This window comes from Scyliorhinus torazame, chromosome 3, assembly GCF_047496885.1.
Source record: "Scyliorhinus torazame isolate Kashiwa2021f chromosome 3, sScyTor2.1, whole genome shotgun sequence".
NCBI classification, from domain to species: Eukaryota; Metazoa; Chordata; class Chondrichthyes; order Carcharhiniformes; family Scyliorhinidae; genus Scyliorhinus; species Scyliorhinus torazame.
Window position 1 is genome coordinate 252,418,712 of NC_092709.1, and position 24,258 is coordinate 252,442,969.

The following is a 24,258-nucleotide window of genomic DNA, read 5'->3' on the forward strand; positions in this document are numbered from 1 at the left end:
AGAGTGGAAAGATGTAACTAGTGCAGTACCGCAGGGATCAGTTCTTGGCCTGTAATTGTTCACTATTTACATTAATGACCTGGACGAAAGAAAGAGTCAAGAGGAGGTTCACAAGAATGATCCCTGGAATTAAGAGCTTGTCATATGAGGAACGATTGAGGACTCTGGGTCTGTACTTGTTGGGAGTTTAGAAGGATGAGGAAGAATCTTATTGAAACTTACAGGATCCTGCAAGGCCTGGATAGAGTGGATGTGGAGAGGATGTTTCCGCTAGTAGGAAAAACTAGGACCAGAGGGCACAACCTCCGACTTAAGGTACGATCCTTTAAAACAGAAATGAGGAGAAATGTCTTCAGCCAGAAGGTGGTGAATCTGTGGAACTCTTTGCCACAGAAGGCTGTGGCGGCTAATTCAGTGTCTTTAAGACAGAGATAGATAGGTTCTTGGTTACTAAAGGGACCAGGGGTTATTGGGAGAAGGCAGGAGAATGGGGATGAGAAAAATATCAGCCATGATTGAATGGCGGAGCAGACTCGATGGGCCGAGTGGCCTAATTTTGCTCCTATGTCTTATGGTCTAACAGATGTAAGGATTCCAAATTTGCCAATGATACGAAAATAGGTGGAAGGGCATGTTGTGTTGAGGATATTGATTCTGCAATGGGATATAGATAGATTGGGTGATGGAGTAAAAGCCTGGCAAATGGAGTTTAATGTGGGGAATGCCATACATTTTGGTAAGAAGAACAAAAGGCAGTTTATCTGAATGGAGAGATACTGCAGGTGAGTGAAGTACAGAGGGATCAAGTTGTTCTGGTGCATGAATCACATAAAGCTGGCAGGCAGGTCCAACAGGTAGTTAAGAAGGCAAACAGTAATTTGGCCTTTACTGCAAAGGGGTTGGAGTTTAAAAATAGGGAGGTTGTGTTGCAATTGCACAGGGCATTGGTGATGCCTCACCTGGAATACTGTGAATACAGTAACATCAGAGGCAGTCCAAAGGAAATTCACCAGGCTAATTCCTGGGATGAGAGAATTGTCTTATCAAGAGAGACTAAATAATCTGGGTCTGTATTCCTTGGAGTTTAGAAGGGTGAGGGGTGACCTTATTCAAACATGTAAGATCTTGAGGGGGCTTGACAGAGCAGATGGTGAGATGTTTTTACTAGTGGGAGAGTCTCGAACAAGTGGGCATGGCTACAAGATAAAGGGCCAGGCATTTAAAACTAATGTGCGCAGAAATGTCTTCTCACAGACGGTGGTGAATCTCTGGAATTCTCTGCGCTGGAGGGTGGTGGAGGCTGAATCATTATAAGTATTTAAAGTGGAGGTGGATAAACATTTGATAGATTGAGGAATAGAGGGCTAAGGGGAAATGACGCAGAAAAGGAGTTGAGGCCGGCATAGATCAGCTGTGATCATGCTAAATGGCGGGTGAGGCTTGAAGGGCCTGCTGGCCTTCTCCTTCTTCTATTTCTTGTGTTTGTGTTCAGGGTCCCATCAGACAGGTGATCTCTATTGGCTGGTTCTGGCCATCAAAATATAAATTGTCTTTGTATAATCATTTTGGAATTTGGTCTCTGCAACCACAGGGCTGTTCAGGGTGACATGATTATAGCGATTATGATTGCCAGGAAGTTCCTAGTATTTGAGTCATAGTCAGCAATGGCTTCAATCATTGTACAGCCTTTCTCCAATTTTAAATATTTTCTAGATTAGCCACACTGTTATATATTATAAAAATAGAGTGAGGTTTTAGCCGGGACACGGAGGTAAGGAGAAATTTACTGGGTGCGCAAGCACTTTGGGATTGTCTGATAATGATATATAAATGAAAATATTTTCTCTTAACGTTATTATACTGAGTTACTTGCACCTGGGATTAACATTAATTATTTTGATACAATCATCATTTTATATCCACCATTTTACAACATCTGATCATAATCACATATTTCTCAAAATCCATCTTTTTTTCCAGAATTGAAGGACCTGTTTAATTAAATCAGAGCTTACCTTTAAAACTTTGATGCAGATAATCAACACTTTTAGTAAATAACTTGACCATGCCAGATGCTACTGGAGTGTCAATCTCTAGCCAAGGATATGAACGGTTATTGCTGTAAGTTAAAACATTGGAATGCTCAACTAAACATAAATGTTACAATTTGCAATTCACACTATCAAAAATTGTAGTCTGAGATAAAATGATCATTCAAAATCTTGTAAGTAGTAGAATTAGGGGAAGCAACAACAACTTGCATTTAATATAGAAGAGGCTGGCAACTATCATCAGTGGGAATGTAAAAGATTTTGATAAGTATATATAATAAGCAAAAGGTAGAGAGAGAAGGGATGAGGCCAATTAGGGACTAAAAAGGGGATCTATGCATTGAGGTAGAGGGCATGGCTAGGGTACTAAATTTTGTGTCTGTCTTTACCAAGGAACAGGATGCTGCTAAAGTCATACTGAAGACGAATATTGAGACACTGGATGGACTAAAAATTGATAGAGGTATTTGAAAGGCAGGTTGTTCTTAAAGTGGACCTGATGGTATACATCTAAGGGTACAGAGGGAAGCAAGGTCGAAATTGCAGAGGCACTGGCCATGATATTTCAATCTTACTTCGATATAGGGGTGGTGGCAGAAATGGAGTATTTCAAATGTTACTGCCTTGTTCAAAAAGAGTTTATCCTTGGCTGTGGGGAAAGCTTTTAGAAATGATAATGCAGGACAAAATTGTTGCTTGGACAAATATGGATCAATTAAGGAAAACCAGCACTCATTTAAAGAAAATTGTTTTTAACTAAATAGATTGTGTTTTTGATAAGGTAACAGGGGTAGATGGAGGTAATGCAATTGATGTGGTGTACACAGACCTTCAAAAGGTGTTTGATAAAATGCCAAAGTTGAATAAGATGGAATAAGAGGGACAATGGCAGAATGACTGAGTCACAGGAAACAGGGAATAGCGATGAAGTTGTTTTTAGGATTGGAGAAGGATTTGGCATTCCCCAGAGGTTTGGTACAAGGATTAAAGCGTTTCTTGATCTACATTAATGACCTTGGGTGTAAAAGGCACAATTTCAACCTTTGAAAATGACAACATTTTGTTGTGAACTGTGAGGGGGACTGCAAGAGGGCAAAAAAAGCCCAATGGAATTGCAGATGAAATTCAATGCAAAGAAAGTGAAGTGATATATTTTGGGAGGAAGACGGAGGAGAAGCTGGAAAAAAATAAAGGATACAATTCCAGAGGGGGTGCAGGAGCTGAAGAACGTGGTATATATGCAAAAAAATTGCAGTTTAGGTTGAGAAAGTTGCTTAAAATGCCTGGGATCCTAGGCTTTATAAACGGAAACAAAATCAAATCTGCGATAAAATGATCATTCACAATCATGTAATTAGTAGAATTAGGAAAAAGCAAGGATGTTATTGCTAACAATAATAAAACACTTGTTCTGCTTCAACTGGTGTATGGTGTTCAATTCTGGGCACTGCATTTTAGGGAGTGAAGGTTTTAGACTGGGTCCAGAAAAGATTTATGAGAATGGTCCCAGGGATGGGAGACTTCAGTTATATGGATAGATTGAAGAATCTTGCATTGTTTTCCAGAAAAGATTGAAGAATCTTGCATTGTTTTCCAGAAAAGATTGAATATTATGATCACGAGAGATTCAGGCAGGATAGATAGTGCGAAAGTGCATCTGTATACCAATGACATCAAAGGAAATAGAGATAGTGGGGACAGAGGGAATTGAGATAGATGATCAGCCCAGAATGGTGAAGAAGGGCCGAATAACCTACTCCTGCTCCTCTGGGACAGATTTTGTAATCGGCAACAAAGACTAAGGCTTTGGTCTCCCCAATATCTGGTGCAAGACATTTCTGCCTGTCCAGTGTTGGATGTCAGACCAGAGGAGACAATTGGTGCGTGGGATATGAGAGTGGTGGTCATAGGGTACAGCTTGATGTTACATGTGGAGCCTGACATGTTTTACGATGTTGCTGAGCGGGAAGCATCTAGATGAGAAATACGAGGGAACCAAGGATAGATCTACTTAGGAATTCAGAGACAAGGACATGTAACTGGGAAGAGAAGCTGTAATTGGTGATTCTCTGCCTACAATTTGATCAGTAGAAGTGGAACCAGGAGAGAGCAGCCACACTCAACTCTATAATGGAGAAGCGTTGGTGGAGGATGGTGTGGCCAACCATGTCAAAAAGCTGGTCAAGAAGGATGAAGGGGGCTAGTTTACCATAGTCACAGTCACATAGAATGTAATTTCTGACTTTGATGAGGACTGTTTCAGTTACTGTGATAGGGGCAGAAATCTGATTGCAGCGATTCAAATGTGGTGTTGTGGGGAAGATGGTCAGGGATTTCGGAGGCAAGAAAGCATTTCAGAACATTTGAGAGATAATGGAGGTTAGGATGGGGCATTATTTTGCAAGTAGAGGTGAAAGGTGAGTTTTTCCAGCTTGGGGTATAGATGGCATACTTGAACTAACACAGGGGCCAACAGGGAAGTTAGATGGTCAGCATTTTGTTGGAAACAGTCAAGGGAATAGAAGGTGGGTTCTGTGGACAAAGACGTGTTCAGAGAGGGCATGAGAAGAGATGAAAAGAAACTAGAGAAAGATTAGAGTTAAGAGTTAAGTCAGTGAGTAGAAGTTTCTGGGAAGTTTGACCCAGTGGGCTAGGGGAAAGGAGGAAAGTGACAGAAGCTGCTGAACAAATCAACTCAAGTGACAAGTGCATCAGTGCCTTCCAGCTGTTGGTGGGAAAGAGGCAAAGGATAGGATTTTAAGATGTGTTGGACTGGTCATTATCTTGTAGGGAATGTGAGCTGAGTTTAGACCATCGTGTAACAGGCTAATTTTACCCTACTGATAACGTGTTGTTGCAATAATAATCCTGCTTGGTACAACAGGAATCACAGGTATTTTAAAATTCATGGGATGTGGGCATTGCTGGAAGCATTTATTGTCCATCCCCAATTGTCCTTAAGGATGTGGTAGTGAGCTACCTTTTTGAACTGTTGAAGTGGCGTTGGTACATCCTGCAGAGCTGTTAGGGAGGGAGTTCCAGGATTTTGACTCAGCGACAGTGAAGGAACAGTGATATATTTCAAAGATGTTGAATGACTGGCAGGGGAACTTCCCAGATGATGGTATTTCCTTGCTTTCGTCCTTCTAGCTGGTAGCGGGTGTGGGTTTCGAAGGTGTTGCCTAAGGAGTCTTGGTATGTTCCTGCAGTTCACCTTGTAGATAGTATAATCTGCTGCCACAGTTCCTCGGTGGTGGAAGGAGTGAATGTTTGTGGATGGGTGAGTAACGTGCAGTTTTGTTTTGTCCAAGATCACAATCTTCTTTTGCCATAATAAGTTTACAAATATTGGAGGTTTGATTACTTCCATATTCGAATATGAAAATCAAATTGCTGTTTTGCCTTATGTTTTACACTTGATGAAGGAGCTGCGTTCCGAAAGTTAGTGATTCCAAATAAACCTGTTGGACTTTAACCTGGTGTTGCAAGACTTCTTACTGTGCCCACCCCAGTCCAACGCCGGCATCTCCACATATGGGCGGCTCGGTAGCACAGTGGTTAGCACTGTTGCTTCACAGTGCCACAGTCTCAGGTTCGATTCCTAGCTTGGGTCACTGTCTGTGCAGAGTCTGCACGTTCTCCCTGTGTCTGCGTGGTTTCCTCCAGGTGCTTCAGTTTCCTCCCACAAGTCCTGAAAAACGTGCTAGTTAGGTAATTTAGACATTCTGAATTCTCCCTCAGTGTTCCCGAACAGGCGCCGGAGTGTGGTGACTAGGGGATTTTCACAGTAACTTCATTGCAGTGTTAATGTAAGCTGACTTATGACGATAATAAAGATTATTATTATAATTACAAAAATAGTTACCTTGCTTCTTCTGTATTTAGCACCAGTAGCCATGGCCGGAAAAGTCCCAGCAGTTTTGAATATACCATTTGCAAACCTACAATGAAATGATCCCAAATCATTAATGTTGGAAAAATGGAGCTGATTAAATACACCTGGAACAACGGACCTCTTCGATTTCTGTTTGTCATATAGATGAAAGGAGCCATTCTAAAGTACCATATTTTGTCCACTCAATTTACAATGATGCAATAATATAGATTTTATATTGTGTCTTCTAAATGACCAATCATATAGTACACCCATGCAACAGTTAAACAGAGTGAAAAATTATTATCGCCATTCTTTGAAGTGTTCTCAATCACAGTTGAATGTGTTGCCCTCAGGAAGAAAGCAGCTTGCAAATCTATCTCTCCTTTTATTAATCAGATGTTAAAGACTTGGGGAAATCCATAAAATGAGCAATATACTCTTATGAAATAGTCAATACTGTATTTCAATATTGAGTAGTTTCTCTAATCCTAACACACCAAATTGTTCTACTGTGTCAGACATAGACTAGAATAGAATCATAAAATCCCTACAGTGCAGGAGGCCATTCGGCCCATTGAGTCTGCACCAGCCCTTGCAAAGCCAGTTGGCAGCATTCTTGCCTGAGTTACAGGGCTGTGGTTCTTCCAGAAACTTGAACATAAAAATGGAGACCAGACGTGATGACCACACTGGGGGCCCAGATGCCATTGAAGCCCCGGATGGTCAGGGACAAAGCAGGGAAGTGTCCTGGAACTTCCCCCGGGACCACGGCAGTGCCAAGGGATGGGCCTGAAGGGGGCAGGACCAAAAGGCCGATCCATTGGGAGGGACCTGATGCCGGTGCTCAATAATCGCGGGTGGTGGGGGTCTTCAAATTCAATTTGAGATTGGGGCGCTCTTGCTTGTGTCTTTAGGCCTCGTCCCTCACAATGACGAAGCAAAACACTCCCCCCTTCTAAAAAATGGCTAAGCGTGGGAAGATCTCGATGGAAAATCTATCTGGAGAAACAAGCCTGTTTTCAGTCAGAACTTGGCACTTTGCCTTTTTTGGGAAAATTCCACCCACTGTATTCGAATTTGTGCAGATTAAACAAGGAGTCAATTGATATTTAAAATGTCATTATGGTAATTTTCAACAGAGATAAAAATGGATTCATTTTCTTGGGAGTAAACAATTTCCTTTCAGAAATATCTGGTAGAATTCTTAAATCATATGAAATCTGGGGATATTGTTTTACACTCATTGATCAAATGTTTAATTTAAAAATGATTACAGCATCAGGCAATCATAACGGTGAATCCTCACTCCAAAGTAATATGTACATTTCACAATACCAGTCATTAGTATTAACACTTAACATTCTACCTTAACATTGTATTCATAAAGTGAAAGTACAGGGCAGCTTTTACTAATGAAGAATCAAATGCTGATTCATTAATCCTTTCCTTTGTTTAATACCTGTTACATTTTTGCTGCCGGCCGGAGGTCCTTGGGCAAGTTTGGTAACCTCAGCATCAATAAGAGACCTAGCAAGAAACATCAACAATTTCTTCACTTCATTCATGTATGGCGTCCACTTTGAAAACAGACCAAAACTCCTTAGATCTGGTTTTGAAAGACGCAGTTTGAAGAAGAAATCAGAAAGCCATTGAATGGTCTCCAGCACCTGTATGGTGAAACAAAGTTCAAAACTACTTTCTGTTCATAATATGTATTTTTTCTTACAATTTATATCTGAAAATGTTTAGATGTAAAAAGTAATCACCAAAACTAATGCTTAAAATGAAATTATGTTAAAGGAAGTTTAAGTTCCTCGCTGTAGAGTAAGTTAGGGTGCTGGAGTGTCTTGAATTTTGAATCCGCTTTTCTCATCCCAAGTTGGTTTGAGACCCACATTGCATTACTCAGCTTAAAGCAGGAGGGTTCAGTACACGGATAACTCAATGCATGTTACTTCTTGGCAACGCACTTGAGACTACACCGAAAGGGACCCTTTGGAAACTATTTTTCCCTACCTTGACTGGCTGATGTGCTTGATTAACAGACTCACTCAATTGAAACAGAAATGCAAATACTGCTGAAGAACACAACACCAAATATTCGGGCATCAAAGGTTGAAACTACCAGATCAATTTAGTTGAGAATTCTTTGATAGGGCAATACTTTGGTCGGAACATGGGTATTTTTAGTTGTCCAATTATCTGTACCAAATATCCAAATTCACGCATAATTGCACTCCCAATTGGTATCAGCAAAATTCACTTCTGTAGTAACACTTGAGATATTTGTCATTCTCCTTTGTTGTGCTGATGAGCATACTTCATACTGTGATCCAGGATATTACAAGGATGTAACTTGTGATGAAGTGTGAGTTACCAGTATAACAAACCACTGATCAATACTAATTCAATCATGCTAAAGTCCGAGGAAAATGCCAATCATGCATCTGCCAACATCATCAGGTTTTGCAACACTGGTAAGCTATTTGTTAGAAACTGATCATTTTGTTTATTCATACTCTTATTTGAAGACTTACTTTTGTGCTACAGTCCCACTGGTTCAGTGGGCATGTTGTGCAAACACAATATGCCTGCTATATGCAGTGGCTTGTGTAAAAATCACAGAGCTCTGTATCTCCACTTCTAACTAAAATAAAACAATTAAAAGCAATTGCTCCTGTTCTAAGAAGTGCATAAAGCATAACTGTTAAATTCTTCACTACGTTTTTTAAAATGTGGAGTATATCATGGTTGGTCAATATGCCCCAAAACATCAGAGACACTAACTCTTTAAAAAATTTTTTTTAAGAGTACCCAATTCATTTTTTCCAATTAAGGGGCAATTTAGCATGGCCAATCTACCTACCCTGCACATCTTTTGGGTTGTGGGGGCGAAACCCACGCAAACACGGGGAGAATGTGCAAACTCCACACGGACAGTGACCCAGAGCTGGGATCGAACCTGGGACCTCGGCGCTGTGAGGCAGCAGGGCTAACCCACTGCACCATCGTGCTGCCTAGAGACACTAACTCATGATCAGCACGAGAGACAGTCACTTTGGGCTTATTTTGTTTTCTGTCAATATATTTATGGAAAATATTCCTGACATACAGATTAGCTGTGCGAGATGAAAGATTTTCATCTTATTAATCACGGGCAGCACGGTAGCATTGTGGATAGCACAATTGCTTCACAGCTCCAGGATCCCAGGTTCGATTCCGGCTTGGGTCACTGTCTGTGTGGAGTCTGCACATCCTCCCCGTGTGTGCATGGGTTTCCTCCGGGTGCTCCGGTTTCCTCCCACAGTCCAAAGATGTGCAGGTTAGGTGGATTGGCCATGATAAATTGCCCTTAGTGTCCAAAAGTGCCCTTAGTGTTGGGTGGGGTTACTGGGTTATGGGGATAGGGTGGACCTTGGGTAGGGTGCTCTTTCCAAGAGCCGGTGCAGACTCGATGGGCCGAATGGCCTCCTTCTGCACTGTAGATTCTATGATAATCTATGATTAATCGATGGAAAGTTGCCTTTTCTGTCAGTGTGGAGTGAAACAGAGGAAGTAAATTGTTTAGTTTCAGAAATGTGCTGAAACTAATGAAAACTGCCTAACTTGTAACACTGCAATTACATCCTCTTGCCTGAGCACCTGAAAATTTATAATGCTTTCTTTGAAACTTAGGATGTACAACTTTTAAAACACGAGGGCTGAGTTGTGTCTGCTTGCTCCAGGCAATTAACCCATTTACTCTGCATATAATCCTGTGCTACAAAGAACACTACAGCACAGGAACAGGACCTTCAGTTCTCCAAGCCTATGCCGATCATGATGCCTTTCTAAACTAAAACCTCTGCACTCCCGAGGTCCGTATCCCTCTATTCTCATCCTATTCTCTTAAACACCGCTCTCGTATCTGCTTCCACCACCTCATCTGGCACTGCGTTCCAGGCACTCACTGCCCTCCGTGTAAAAAACATGCTTCGCTCATCTCCTCTAAATTTTTCCTATTGGTTACTCTAACTCTACTTCACCTGAAAATTAAAGGAGATTAACCAAACCTCTCTTCAAAACTTAAAATTGGGAGAGAAATCACAAAACACTATTTCACACAAGACGTTCGGTAGTCTGGAATTCACTCCACTAAAAGGCTTTGGATGCCCAGTTAAATGCCATTTCCAAGACTGAGATCAATAGATCTTCGATGGGTAAGAGTGTAGAAAAAAGGCAGGTAAACAGAACAGAGGTGCGGATCAATCATGATATAACTGGAAGGTTCTTCTCTATATTGCACTTTTCAGCCCAAACAAATTTTTACCCTAATTTAAGTTAAGAACTGAAGAAATCTTTTAGGGAAGGGTTACTTTTTCAGTTTTCCTCAAGTCATGCGCCACTCAATTATAATCTGAGGGCACTGTCGGTGTACTTTGGAATTGGCCACTAGGAGCTAAAGAATGACACAGAGTGATTTACCTTAACCTTCTTCTTCACATGAGATACCTAGCTTCCGTCCTGATTTTATTACTGGAATATGAAACTTCAAGCTAACTGTAGGTTTGAACACCCTACCTCTCCAATGGCTAATTGCTGAGCCATTAAACCTAATTTTATTTTGATTTATTACTGAAGATTTAGAAACTTGCTTACCAAATCCTCCATTACGTTTTAAGTGCAGTCAAAGAAAGGTACTTGAAAACATTGACCTAATTTGGTTCTGGTACTATTTTAAACTCCAACTCAATAATATATAACTGAATAGGATCAATATTGCAGCAACAGTGATGAATTAAGAATGGGCTGGTGCATGGGAACAGGAAAAGACCAACATGATGATGAAAGTTGCGAGACAGAGTTAAAAAGGAGATAAAAGAAAACACAGAAAGTGTCAGAATTTAAAGGGTCAAAGATGTAGAATATAAGTAGAGGGGAGAAAGATGGAATTAAAATGAATGTGAACTCAAGAAAGAATAATAGGGAGAGAATAGTTTAAGAATACTTGAAATAAAAAACAAACCAAGAAACTCCAGAAACAATCTCAGAAGTCTGAATAGTCTGAAGTGCTATTCACCCATTTTACTCATGTTTGAATCAGTGGTAAACTTTGTATTACCTGTTCAAATGACAGGCTAATCTTTTGAGAACGTTGGGTTTCTGTACATCTCGCAATTCTTGGCTCATGTTCATTTTCAGAGGTACAATTTAATGTTTTCAAAGCAACCTTCCAGCAATCAGGGTTCAACCTTTGTTCTGAAGAGCCTTAGCCAAAGAAAAAGAAAAGTGGACAACATTTATTTCTGCAAAAGCTCTTCCAATTCAGCACTATCCTGTGTTAATTATTTTTCTTACATCCATTAAACAAATAGATGACGAGCTTCTGCCGATAACAGCGTGCAAGTCAACTTCTAAAGACTTGAAAATTCACTCCAATAGCCTGGTATGGAAGTGAACTGCCAGCATGGGTGCAGGTGATCACCACCTTTGTCAATCGCTATGCGGGGTCTGCCCTGTGTGGGCATGTTTTAAACTCCTGCGCATCTTCACAATGAACCCTGTATCATGTGCTTGATCCCTCTCACCAAGTTATAAGGTACAGCTAAGTAAAACATCCATTTGTGGGGTGAAAATGTGAGGTCGACTACGAATACGAGTAAATCATGTCTTGGCTGAAAATGAGGCCGACTTATACTAATATGGGCCAGGTTTAGAGAACCCCAAAGTGTATCATGGAGTTCACCTGACCCACAACTTTTAATAGATTGTGGTTATGGGGAGCACATGGGCCTACTTTGCAGGTGTGATGCAACAGAGATCAACCGTACTTATAAATTAAAACAATGTTTATTTATGAAACCAGTTAACACTTTATAAACCCACAGTAAACATCTTAACAACTATCAACACCAATAAATCCCCCAAAGAATACAATACTCTATAAGTAACTCAATCTTTCCTTGCAACATCCATAAGACTAAAAAAACAACCTTTTTACAGAAATACATCAGGTTTAACTTCTCTACAGAAACAGGTATTGTTTTTAAATCACAAAAGGATCTGGAGACAGTCTTTAGATTGCAGAGAGGGACTAATACACCTTCTTGCTGTGACTGCAGCTATCCAGCTCTGCAAAACGAAACTAAACACACCCTGAAGCTGCGAGTCCAAAGCGAAAGTAAAAGCAGACAGACAGCCTAGCTCCACCCACTCTGACATCACTGCAGCTATCTAATAAACCCCCATTTCTTAAAGGTACATCCACTACAGCTATTTTATAAACCCCCATTTCTTAAAGGTACTCTCACATGACAATACACTGAGTATATGCAAAAACATTATTTTTGCGGCTGATAGAGTTGTATAGTTTCTATGCTGGGGCAACCTTTCAGTGCAATCTATAATATAACAGCAGGGATGTAAAAAATACGTAAACAGGAAAATATTTCCAAGCAAAATGAATATTAATTTTCCAATATTCCATACTTCTCATGACATATATTTGAGTAACAACTTGACATATAGAAGCAAAATATTAATTATGTCTCGACAGAGCTTACCCATGTGGCAAAATCCCAATGACATTCAAACAATTCAAACAGACAAAAGTGATCTGGGTTTGACAACGCAACTGGATAAACAAATCTAAATCATTCAGGTTTACCATTTTAAAATGTCATCTTACATATATATGAAAAGTCGTGCTAATAAAGAACTTACTCTGCATCAGAAGTCTGAGGAAGTCACTATAGTGATCAGGGAATTGATACTGTAGAACATACATCCAGTGTTTGCAAAAAATGTTAAAAGCCATTTGAACTTCTTCCACTGGTTGGAAGCCACACAGAGTGAGGGCCATATGAATTATCTCCAATAGCCGAGTCCGTTCGGACATAATTGGCTTGGTCGAATTCATCCACAGCATAAGGTCAAACTGCAATATAAAAACAGGAGTCAATTTTTATCTTGGCAATAAGGTAGGGTCCTAATTCTTGATCGATACATATGTCTGCATGACGTTGCTTATGAGCCCATAATCACCATTTTGAGAGAAATCACATGCTTTGCATGAAAATAGTATGATAATCCACACAGATGGCAATGTATATCAACGGAAAACGATCAATCCCAAACTCTGTTCCATGTTATGTACATAGTGACTTGGATACAAGCTGCAGTACTTTCATTGCTTGGTCAAAATCCAAGAACTCCCTGCCTGACATCATTGTGCAGGCAGCATCAGAATCAGAAGGGGTCTGGACATTGTAGATAAAGAGAAGCTGTTCCCGCTGGTGGAAAGCTCAAGAACCAGACAGAACTATGTTAAGGTGATTGGTAAAAGAACTAGAGACAAAGGCCGGGATTCTCCACTTGGGAGACTATGGGTTGGATACTCCGTCCTGCCATGCCACATTTTTGCCTCGACCCACGGGCAGGATTCTCCGATACGCCGGTCGGTCAATGATGTCGGGAAACCCCCAGGCGCCGGCAAAACAGAGAATTCCGCCGGCCGAGAATCCCGCCCTATGTTCTTCCGCCGGAGGTGAATTGGAACGGACTTGCGCTCCCCAGGAAGCAATTCAGTATCACTCATGATGCAAATTCAAAGGGAGCTAAGTGCTGTCAATTTCCAGCTCAGCACTTCAAAATCACCCAAGATTGAAGGGATTGGAGTCCCCTTAACTCTCTTTGAAGTGGTTGATGTTTGCAAACATTGTGGTTACAGCATTTCAGCGTTACTCATCCATGAAGGGAGATGTATGAATCAAGGCTGACAGTTTTGTTTGTGGAAGTTGTCAATCACAGCCCACTAAGAGAAATGAATGAATGCTTGCAGCTAAAGAATCTGAAGCGTTTAAACACAGGTCATCTGTTTTTCTCTTCCCAGGAATGGACATGTGGTGTTCCTCTGTCTGAGTCAGCAGGTGTATGCCCAGGTGAGTGTAACAACAGTATTATTTTTCACTCCCCCGTCTGGACAGCTCTCTCGCTTCCAGGCAGGGGTCTCAATTCCAGGCGGGCCTGTGGAGGGGTCCCTTTATTTAGGGGGCAAGGGGGGTCCCTCTAGTTAGGGGTTCTCTGGGAGGGTCCCTCTAGTTAGTGGGTCTCGGGGGTGGGGGTGCCCGGAACAGGGGATCTCGGAGGGGGGGGGGGCCTGTTCAGGGGGTCTCGGGGGACCCTCTATTCAGGGGTCTTGGGGGGTTCCCTCTATTCAAGGGGTCTCGGGGGGGATCCCTTTAGTTAGGTGCTCTCTGAGGGGAGGGTCTCCTGTTTTAAGAGTAGATGGGGGCGGGGTCTGCTAGGAGAGGGGTGCAGGATGGCCCTCAGATGGACTTTGTGGGCAACTCCCTTAAGGAGTTACCCCCTTGACCCACCGTGAGGTCTACCACGTCAGGGCCACACTGGTAAATAAATACCAGTACTGATCCTTGCCCACGTGATTCCCGGCCCAGAGGATCGGAGACTCAGTTGCCGGACCCGCTAAGTGGATGCAAATGGATCATTAGGACCTATTTGCATCGTCTCACTGGCTCACGGGTAGGAACCCCGATCCTGCCGGAGCAGAGTGGTCAGTTTGGCACCGAGCACGAACCTCTATTTCGGACAGAAGCCCAATTCTCCGCCTGATTGGGAACCGAGTTTCTGGTGTCACAGGGCAGAGAATGCAGGCCAAGACGAGGAAAAACCTTTTCAAGGAACGAATGGTTAGGATCTGGAATGCCTTTACTGAGAGTGTAGATTCAATTGTGGCTTTCAAAAGTGAATTGGCTAATTATCTAACGAGCAATAATTAGAGTGCTATGGGGGAGACAGTGGAGTGGAGTGAGCGGAGTAGAATTGAGAGAGCTAACACGAATAGAACAGGCCAAATTACCTCCTTCATGTGACTATTCTCGGCCAGAAAATGCTCAAAGAGGAGGACCCGATGACAGCTGGGATTTGGTGAGGAAAACAATTACTTTCTATCATGTGTAACAGTCTGTTAGTGGTGAACACACGTCTCTATCAAGGAAAGTTAAAAACATTGGAACAAAACCAGATCTGTAGAAGGGTCATATGAACCTCAAATGTTAACTGTTTCTCTCGCCTCAGATGCTGCCAGACCGGCTGCGTTTATCAAGCATTTTTTGTTTACATTTGAAAGAACATTGGCCTTGGTTGTCACCCAAGGGGGAAGAAATATGATCATTTTCAGCTGTGTAATCAGAAAATTTAAATCAATGTTCTGTCATGCCAATGTTGGTTCAGTTCTTTAGATAAGGTTAAGAATGGGAATCATTTGTGAAGCATTTAGAAGGGAAATCTAGAATCTAGACAAATTTCAAGAACCCAATATCAGAAAATTGTTCAAAGATGTTGTAGAGATAAAGTTTGCACAAAGGACAGAAGACAATCGACTAACTGGAGAAATAAAACTAAAAGACAATAATAAATGATCAGTGCAAAGATTACACCAAAAGAGACAGAGCTCCTCCAGCTGTATTGAAGGACAAGTGAATCTTACAAACTTAAAATGGCTACAGTGAAAGACCAAAATGGTCAGGTAATTGAGGACAAACAGGCAAGGAGCAAGTGGTGGAAGGAATGTTTTGAAGAAATACACACAATGTATGGGGCAAGGTGGATGAATCAGTTCTGGAGAAACTACCTCCTGTACAAATGTAAGTTGCGTTGGATTTCTTGGAAGTATAGGTTTCTATTAATAATTTGAAACAGAACAAGGTTCAGAGAAATAACAGCAGAGTTGTGAGACTGATGTAAAGACTGTTTAACAAAATTCAAAGAGTAGAATGGGAAACTGCAATAATTTCAATCTTCAAAATAAGAGAAGTGCAAATATAACAACTGCAAATTCAATACTTTGCTTGAACACTGACCCTGCCACTGAGTTCAACATCTACCCCCTCCATCATAGGTGTACTGTGACTGCAGTATGTACCACCAATCTACAAGATGCATTGCAGCAAATTATCAAGGTTATTTTGATAGTATCTTCCTCGCCTGTGACTTCTAGTACTGAAAAGGACAAAAGCAGCAATATGCTCAGAACACAATCAATTTCAGTGTGCTCAGTACACATCCCAGAATTCTGTACCAAACAGCATTTGGGAGGAGCATCATCTTGGGATTGCAAAAAGACCCACGTCAACCTCCTAAAAACAATTAGGGACACAATAAATGCATTTCCTGCCAGTGTCGACGACATCCCAAAAACAAAATATATGAAATTTGGATATGACAACTAAAAGAAAGCAGACAGAGTTGCACCATACCACTGAGTTTGAATCCCTCAGCTTTGGCAAAGTTTTGATTCAGCGAAAGGGTAAATACAAAATGGTTAGATAATGAACAGGGACAACTAGGATGAAACTAGCCAGATTTCTATAGTTTTTAAAAATAACAATTTTACCTTCGTTAATAACATGAAGATGACATCCCCACTATCTGTGTGGAGGACCTTGACAACTTCTTCATAAAGACTCACAAATTCGTCCGGAGATATATTTGGAGTGAAGTATGGTGACAAAAGATTGCATAGTCTCCTATTCTGAAGAACTTTTTTCAACACCGTTTTGCTTTCAGTTTTAGCACAACTAAGAAAAACCTGAACAAATCACAGAGAGAAGAGTATTCAGATTAGCCTTCAATTGTTAAAAAATTTGAATTTTATTGTACCAACTGAAGATTTAATAATCAAATTATGGAATCAGTAAGTATAATTTAAGATATGCACTAAAAAGCTGCTCAATGATTTAAGTTGAGAAAATTAGAAATCCTAACAATGGATTTTGCTCAGTGTTAGACTTCAAGTAACCTTGAATTTACTCATTCAAAACATTGATCAGGCAGACAGGTGTGGGCCCTGTGGGGGAAGTCCTGTGAACCATGTACATATGTTTTGGCCGTGTCCGAGGCTGAGGGGATTTTGGCAGGGTTTTCAGATGTCATGCCAGAGGTCCTGGAAGGGAGGGTGACTCCGAGTCCAGATGGCAATAGTTGAAGTGTCGGATGGTCCAGGAGCCCAGGGAAGGAGAGAGGCCGACGTTTCGGCCTTTGCCTCCATGGTGTCCCGGAGACGGATTTTGCTGGGATGGAGGGACTTGGAGACTCCAAAGTCGGGGGTTTGGGTCAGTGACATGGCAGGGTTTCTCAGGCTAGAGAAAATTAAGTTTGGCTCAAGGGGTTCACTACAGGGTTTCGCTCGGAGGAGGCAGCCGTTCATCGACTTCTTCCTTCTTCAAGGAAAATTGGCGTCAGCGGGGGGGGGGGTACTGTTTTGTACTGTTGAAACGGGACTTACTGTTTTGTACTGCTGAAACGGGACTTACTGTTTTGTACTGCTGAAACGGGACTTACTGTTTTGTACTGCTGAAACGGGACTTACTGTTTTGTACTGCTGAAACGGGACTTACTGTTTTGTACTGCTGAAACGGGACTTACTGTTTTGTACTGCTGAAACGGGACTTACTGTTTTGTACTGCTGAAACGGGACTTACTGTTTTGTACTGCTGAAACGGGACTTACTGTTTTGTACTGCTGAAACGGGACTTACTGTTTTGTACTGCTGAAACGGGACTTACTGTTTTGTACTGCTGAAACGGGACTTACTGTTTTGTACTGCTGAAACGGGACTTACTGTTTTGCACTGCTGAATTACATGAGAGCAGAATTTCACACATGCTGCACCAAGATGAAAGCAAAATTGGACTTGTCTTTAATTTCATTTATTGTTGCAGTGTCAATTGACATTAATATTTTAGATTCACACACATGGCTCCTTGGAACTACACCTCAGTTGTGAGTGAGTAATCTCAGGACAAAATGTGGGATAGAATACCCAAATATATTGCATTTATTAAATATATCAAAATGATTCCCAGTGAAGATGGCTGTGGTGGTTGGAAGTCAATCATCTCAGCTCAAGGACATCAATTCAGGAGTTCCACCAGGTAGTGTCCGAGGCCCAACCATCTTCAGCTGCTTCATTAATGACCTTCCTTCCATCATAAGGTCAGAAGTAGTGTTGTTTGCTGATGATGGCACAATGTTCAGCACCATTTGAGATTCCTCAGAGACTGAAGCAGTCCCTGTCTAAATGCAGCAAGACTTAGACAATGTTCAGGTCTGGGCTGACAAGTGGCAAGTAACATTCGCACCGCAAAATGCCACGCAATGACCATCTCCAACGAGCGAGGATCTAACCATCGTCCCTTGACGTTCAATGGCATTACCATCGCTGAATCCCCGACTATCAACATACTGGGGTTTACCACTGACTAGAAATGGAATTGGATCAGCCATAAATACCATGACTACAGGAGCAAGTCAAAGGCTAGGAATCTTGCAGTGTGTAACTCACCTCCTGACTTCCCAAAGCCTGTCCACCACGACAGAGCACAAGTCAGGAATGGAATGGATTACTCTCCACTTACCTGGATGAGTGCAGCTCCAACAACACTCAAGCAGCTTGGCACCGTCCAGGACAAAGCAGCTCACTTGATTGCTCCCTCTTCTACAAATATTCAATCCCTCCACCACCAATGAACAGTGGCAGCCGTGCGTACCATCTACAAGATGCACTGCAGGAATTCACCAAGGTTCTGCTGGCAGCACATTCTCAACCCACGACCACTACCATCTAGAATTACAAGAGCAACAGATACCTGGGAATCCCACTACCTGGAGGTTCCCCACCAAGACCCTCACCACTCCGATTTGGAAATATATCGTCAAAATCCTGGAACTCCCTCCCCATCACCATCCATCTTCTCAAGGACAATTAGGGATGGACCATAATTGCTGACCTAGACAGTGGTGGCAAAATTATTTTTTTAAATTGTTTTAGATATTTGTAATATATAAGAAAACAATAGTTATACCTGTCCAAGAATTTCAATACATGATGTAAAGAACTGCCTTGTTGGTGGATGTTGCTGTGTTTCATCACAGACAAAAGACACAATCTCATAGAACAAGGCAATGCCCACTTTCTGGAAAGTTTCTGTATGATGTTGCTTGAAGGCATTTACCAAGGCCCTGGAAGTAATCATAATGTGAATGAGGAAAGAAAGCAAAGTATGAAGACACATAAGAAATTTTAAGAATGCGACAGGTAACAAAAGTTTAAATACACGTGCTTTATGCACACATACACTACACACGTTTGGACGCACACACATGTATATACAGTAAAAACTGTTTCCACTAATTGACAAATTGAATCACTCGAAGAATGAAATGGAAGGTGAAAATATTAGAGTTAATTAGAATAAAAGCAAAATGTTGTACATGCTGAAAATTCAAAATAAACATAAAAAATACTCAACATTCCTGTGACCTTTCATGAGAATTGGGGGAAAAACAAAAATGCAATAGGCTTAAGTGAAATGGGGTGACAATGGGAAGAAGAACAAAAAAGGAAGGTCTGATAGGGTGGGGGGCACGAAAGATAAAATGACTAAATATTTCATAGTGCAAGCCCAAAATGAATTCTAAAGGGACAAGTAAAGAAATAAAAGACATGTCTAGAGAAGGTATGAACGGAGGAATAGCTGCTGCCTGAGTGCCAAATATAGGAAAGAGAAACAGGCAAAACAAAACAAACCAGCAAAGAAACATTAAGCAAAATAGGGGCAGAGGTTATGATTTAAAATTGTTGAACTCAAGTGTTCAGTTCAGAAGGCTGTAAAGCACCCAGTCGAAAGATAAGGGGCAAAATTCTCCCGAAACGGCGCGATGTCTGCCGACTGGCGCCCAAAACGGCGCCAATCAGACGGGCATCGTGCCGCCCCAAAGGTGCGGAATGCTCCGCATCTTTGGGGGCCGAGCCCCAACATTGAGGGGCTAGGCCGGCGCCGGAGGAATTTCCGCCCCGCCAGCTGGCGGAAACGGCCTTTGTTGCCCCGCCAGCTGGCGCGGAAATGACATCTCCGGGCGGCGCATGCGCGGGAGCGTCAGCGGCCGGCATTCCCGCGCATGCGCAGTGGAGGGAGTCTCTTCCGCCTCCGCCATGGTGGAGACCGTGGCGGAGGCGGAAGGGAAAGAGTGCCCCCACGGCACAGGCCCGCCCGCGGATCGGTGGGCCCCGACCGCGGGCCAGGCCACCGTGGGGGCACCCCCTGGGGCCAGATCGCCCCGCGCCCCCCCCCAGGACCCCGGAGCCCGCCCATGCCGCCTTGTCCCGCCGTTCAAAAGGTGGTTTAATCCACGCCGGCGGGACAGGCAATTTATCGGCGGGGCTTCGGCCCATCTGGGCCGGAGAATCGAGCGGGGGGGGCCAGCGAACCGGCGCAGCCCGATTCCCGCTCCCGCCGAATATCCGGCAACCGGCGGGGGCGGGATTCACGGCAGCCCCCGGCGATTCTCCAACCCGGCGGGGGGTCGGAGAATGACGTCCAAGATGTTGTTCTGTGTCCTTGTGTTGAATTTCATTGGAACACTGCAACAGGCCAAGGACAGTAAGGCCAGAGTGGGGCAAGGTGGAGAATTAAAAATGACAGGCAACGGGTAGCTCACATCACGCTTGCAGACTGAATGGAGGTGTTTCTAAAAGCGGTCACCCAGTGTGTGTTTGGTGTCTCCAATGTAGAAGAGACCATAGTGCGAGTAGTGAATACGGTATAGTATCCGCTGCTCGCAAAGGTTACGTACCTTCAAAACATCACAAATGGCAAAATCACGAAAAATGAACATGTTTTTCAATGGGACTCAATGAAATAGGTTCCAGCAAATTGTGGTGCAATACCAGTATATAACAGGTGGGGGAACCTTTGAGCAATACAGTACATCTGTGAAGATTACAAAATTGTTTGGGCTGCACTTCAGCTCTCAGAATTTGACCAAACAAAATGCCCGACTGCCTCTTTCTTTTAAAAAAAAAGAAGAGTGCAGGCACGAAGATGAGCTACTGTGTTGCCATTGTGTTAGGAAGCTTCTTCCCACGGACCAGCCAAAAGCCCAAGGCTAAAGAGAGTAGGAGAAAAAAGGTGGCTGAGTGAACATGGTTCACCTAATGGGCGATGCAGAAAGTGCAATGTGCAGGTAAGTGAAATCGCGAAAAAGCAAGTAATGAAAGACGGGACTTAGCTGTATACCAAATTGAAAGTCCAAGTAAATCGCAATTTATCTAGGCGTGTTTGAGGTATTGGACTGAGTGAGGCAGCAGATAAAATAGGTGTCACATCTCCTACACTTGCATAGGAGGGTGCTATAGGTAAGGGAAAGGATATTGGGCATGAGTGAGGAGTGGACCAGGATGTCATGGAGGAATTAGTCCCTTCGGAATGCCTAAAGGGGAGGTTAGGGAAAAATGGTTTGGTGTAACATGATGCTGGAAGTGGCAGAAATGGCAGATGATGAGCCATTGAATGCTGAGACTGGTGGGGAGGAAGGTGAGGCCAAGGAGAACACTGTTGTGATTTTGGGCAGCTAGATTGTAGATTAATTAGAACTTCCTGTGTCTGCGTGGGTTTCCTCCGAGTGCTCCGGTTTCCTCCCACAGTCCAAAGATGTGCAGGTTAGGTGGATTGGCCACGCTAAATTGCCCCTTAGTTCTAAAGCTTAGGTAGGGTTATGGGGATAGGGTGAAGGCGTGGGCTTAGGTAGGGTGCTCTTTCAAGGGCCAGTGTAGACGCGATGGGTCGAATGGCTTTCTTCTGCATGTAAATGCTAAGATTCTATGAGAACTTGCATTTGTAATGTACTTCTAACATAGACGCATGTTCCAGGGTGCTTAACAAAAGCATTTTCAGGCAAGATTTGACATTGGACCATGAAAGGAGATACTAAAACAGATGACCAAAAGCTTGGTCAGGATGTGATGAATGTAAGAAATTGATGTGTTTTATATTCTGATGTGGTAATGTTATTGAGAACCATGGTTTAAAATACATACAGGTAGCATATCTGCGGAAGCTGTAATTAAAGAGTCATAGAAGGTGAGATAATCATTCATTCTAATGGAACTTTGTTTATAATTTGGGTGGTTCCCTGGTGTGTAGATAATTTATGAGGGATTTAGTCCTCGCTAAACAGGTCATGGAATCCAGATTATGTAATTAATAGGAGGGGCCACTTCTGTCTGTAGTTTTGCAGTCGGTTATAAAATTTTAAGTTGAACAGCAGTTTGCTATAGGATGAGAGTGGGACAAGACAGAAGTGTACTGGATCTGCTCTTGAAAGGATCTCTCTCCAAAAGTCTCTACACAGCTAAACAAGTAACCTGTTCTGTTAACTTTATTTATAAGTGGCATTTGAACTGTATTGAGTTGCAAATTGGAATTAGTAGCAGGTGTCAATAGTAAGTGTCAAGAACTGTTTAACTGATAATTACAAATCTATTTATTTGATGTTAATGTGGTTATTTCAGTGTTTAAATTAAAGTTTGTTTTAACATAAAAGATACCTATTGGTCAGAATCATCACTTCTGGAGTGAAGTATCCTTTCCTCTCAGTTTTATAAATAGAAAAATTGTTTGGGGTCCTTGTCTGGTATCCTCACAAAAGTTGGAGTCTGGTCCAGTATCCGAACAAGAAGTAGATTTTAAGAAGCTTTATAAAGGAGGAAAGAGAGTTTGATGGTTTAGTAAAGAAATTTCAGAGCTTAGGGCAGGATGGTGTCAGTCATGCTGATTTCAAACTGGAAGATGATCTTGCTCATTCAAGCACAGTGCTGGTCATTAAGCAGATGGTGCTGGTATTGAGGTAGTGCTGAATGGTGTCATCATACATATGGAAATTCTCTACCTGAAGATGATGCTGGGGTGGGTGGGGTTAGCATGATAATGGGAGGATTCCAAGCGTGAATTTAGTGAGGAAGAACAGACAAATAGAGGTTGGAGAAGGGTGGTTATACTCTGAGAATTTTGGTACTAGTTTTACCCCGAAGGGTAGATCGCCTGTGGAAGAGGAAATGCAGTATTGTTTGGGGCAGTTAATCTGGATCTAGTGATGATCCAGGGGCGTCATTCTCCGACCCCCCAGCGGGTCGGAGAATGGCCGCCGGCCGCCGTGAATTCCGCCCCCGCCGCCCGCTGAAGTCTTCGAAGGGAGAAAGGTCGGCGGGGTGTCAATGGCGCTGCAGACCTCGGAGAATGGCACGGGTGGGCGCAAGGCAATCGATTTTGGGCCTGCCGATATTCTCCCGTCTGGATGGGCCGAAGTCCCGTCTACGTGATGACGGGTCACGTCGGCGTAAATCAAACCTCCTTTTAATCGGCGTCAAGCTGTGCTCAAGGTTTACGCCGACCAGCGTGGAGGTGGGTGACGGCCTGGGGGGGTTGGCCGCTGGGCAGGCAATGGCGTGGCCGCAGTCTGAATGTGTGGGGGAGAGGTGTGTCTAGGGTTGTGTGTGTGTGCGCGCGGCGGGGGGGGGGTGGTTAGAGTGGGCTGGGCTCCGGGGGAGTGCCGGGAGGGGGGGTTGAGTGCCGGGGACGGGAGGATGAGTGCCAGGGAGGGGGGATGGGGGGGTCCGTGCCGGGGAGGGGGGTGGGGTCCATGCCGGGGAGGGGGATGGGGTCCGTGCCGGGGAGGGGGGATGGGGGGGGGGGTCCGTGCCGGGGAGGAGGATGGGGTCTGTGCCGGGGAGGAGGATGGGGGGGGGTCAGTGCCGGGGAGGAGGATAGAGGGGTCGTGCCGGGGGGGTCCGTGCCGGGGAGGGGGATGGGGGGGTCCGTGCCGGGGAGGGGGATGGGGGGACGGGGACCTGTCCTGCATATCGCAGACATCGGTGCACCGGTGCATCCGGGCAGTGACAGACGCCCTATATGCCATCGCGCACCGCTACATCCGCTACCGTGTGGACCGGGCCAGCCAAGATGCCCGGGCCGTGGCCGAGTTCCCCATGGTCCAGGGCGCGATTGATGGGATGCACGTCGCCGTGCGGCCACCTGCAGATAACAGGGCCGTGTTCACCAATAGGAAGGGGACCTATTCGATGAACATACAGGTGGTCTGCGACGTTACCCGGGCAGTGTACACGACTCATACTTGTTGTCGCGGTCATCCATCACCGGCATGTACGAGGGACGCCATCCCCGGCTGAGGGGCTGGTTGCTGGGTGACTGGGGCTACCCATTGCGATCGTGGCTGATGACGCCTGTACGGAGGCCACGCAATGAGGCGGAGAACCGCTACAATGATGCCCATGTAGCGACAAGGGGAGTGATAGAGAGGTGCTTTGGCGTGCTGAAGATGCGTTTCAGGTGCCTGGACCGCTCTGGGGGCGCCCTCCAGTATCGGTCAGATAGGGTCGGCCGCATCATTGTGGTGTGCTGCGTCCTGCACAATATAGCCCAGCAGAGGGGCGATGTGCCGCAGGCAGAGGAGGGCGGAGTGGAGGAGCAGCAG

The 24,258-nt window shown here is 43.7% G+C and overlaps 1 protein-coding gene across 6 annotated transcripts in view; it reads right to left on the reverse strand.

Annotated features, from left to right (window-relative positions):
• epg5 (ectopic P-granules autophagy protein 5 homolog (C. elegans)) overlaps positions 1-24,258 on the reverse strand; it is a 269,249-nt gene that overhangs the window by 57,859 nt on the left and 187,132 nt on the right. For all 6 annotated transcript variants that reach the window (XM_072497129.1, XM_072497130.1, XM_072497128.1 and 3 more), the window contains exons 29-35: positions 18,792-18,948; positions 16,322-16,516; positions 12,631-12,844; positions 11,030-11,175; positions 7,388-7,595; positions 5,917-5,992; positions 2,016-2,119 (exon numbers count right to left, since the gene is read on the reverse strand). In XM_072497129.1, coding sequence (XP_072353230.1) covers positions 2,016-2,119; positions 5,917-5,992; positions 7,388-7,595; positions 11,030-11,175; positions 12,631-12,844; positions 16,322-16,516; positions 18,792-18,948 — 1,100 coding nt within the window. The remainder of the gene's footprint in view (positions 1-2,015; positions 2,120-5,916; positions 5,993-7,387; positions 7,596-11,029; positions 11,176-12,630; positions 12,845-16,321; positions 16,517-18,791; positions 18,949-24,258) is intronic.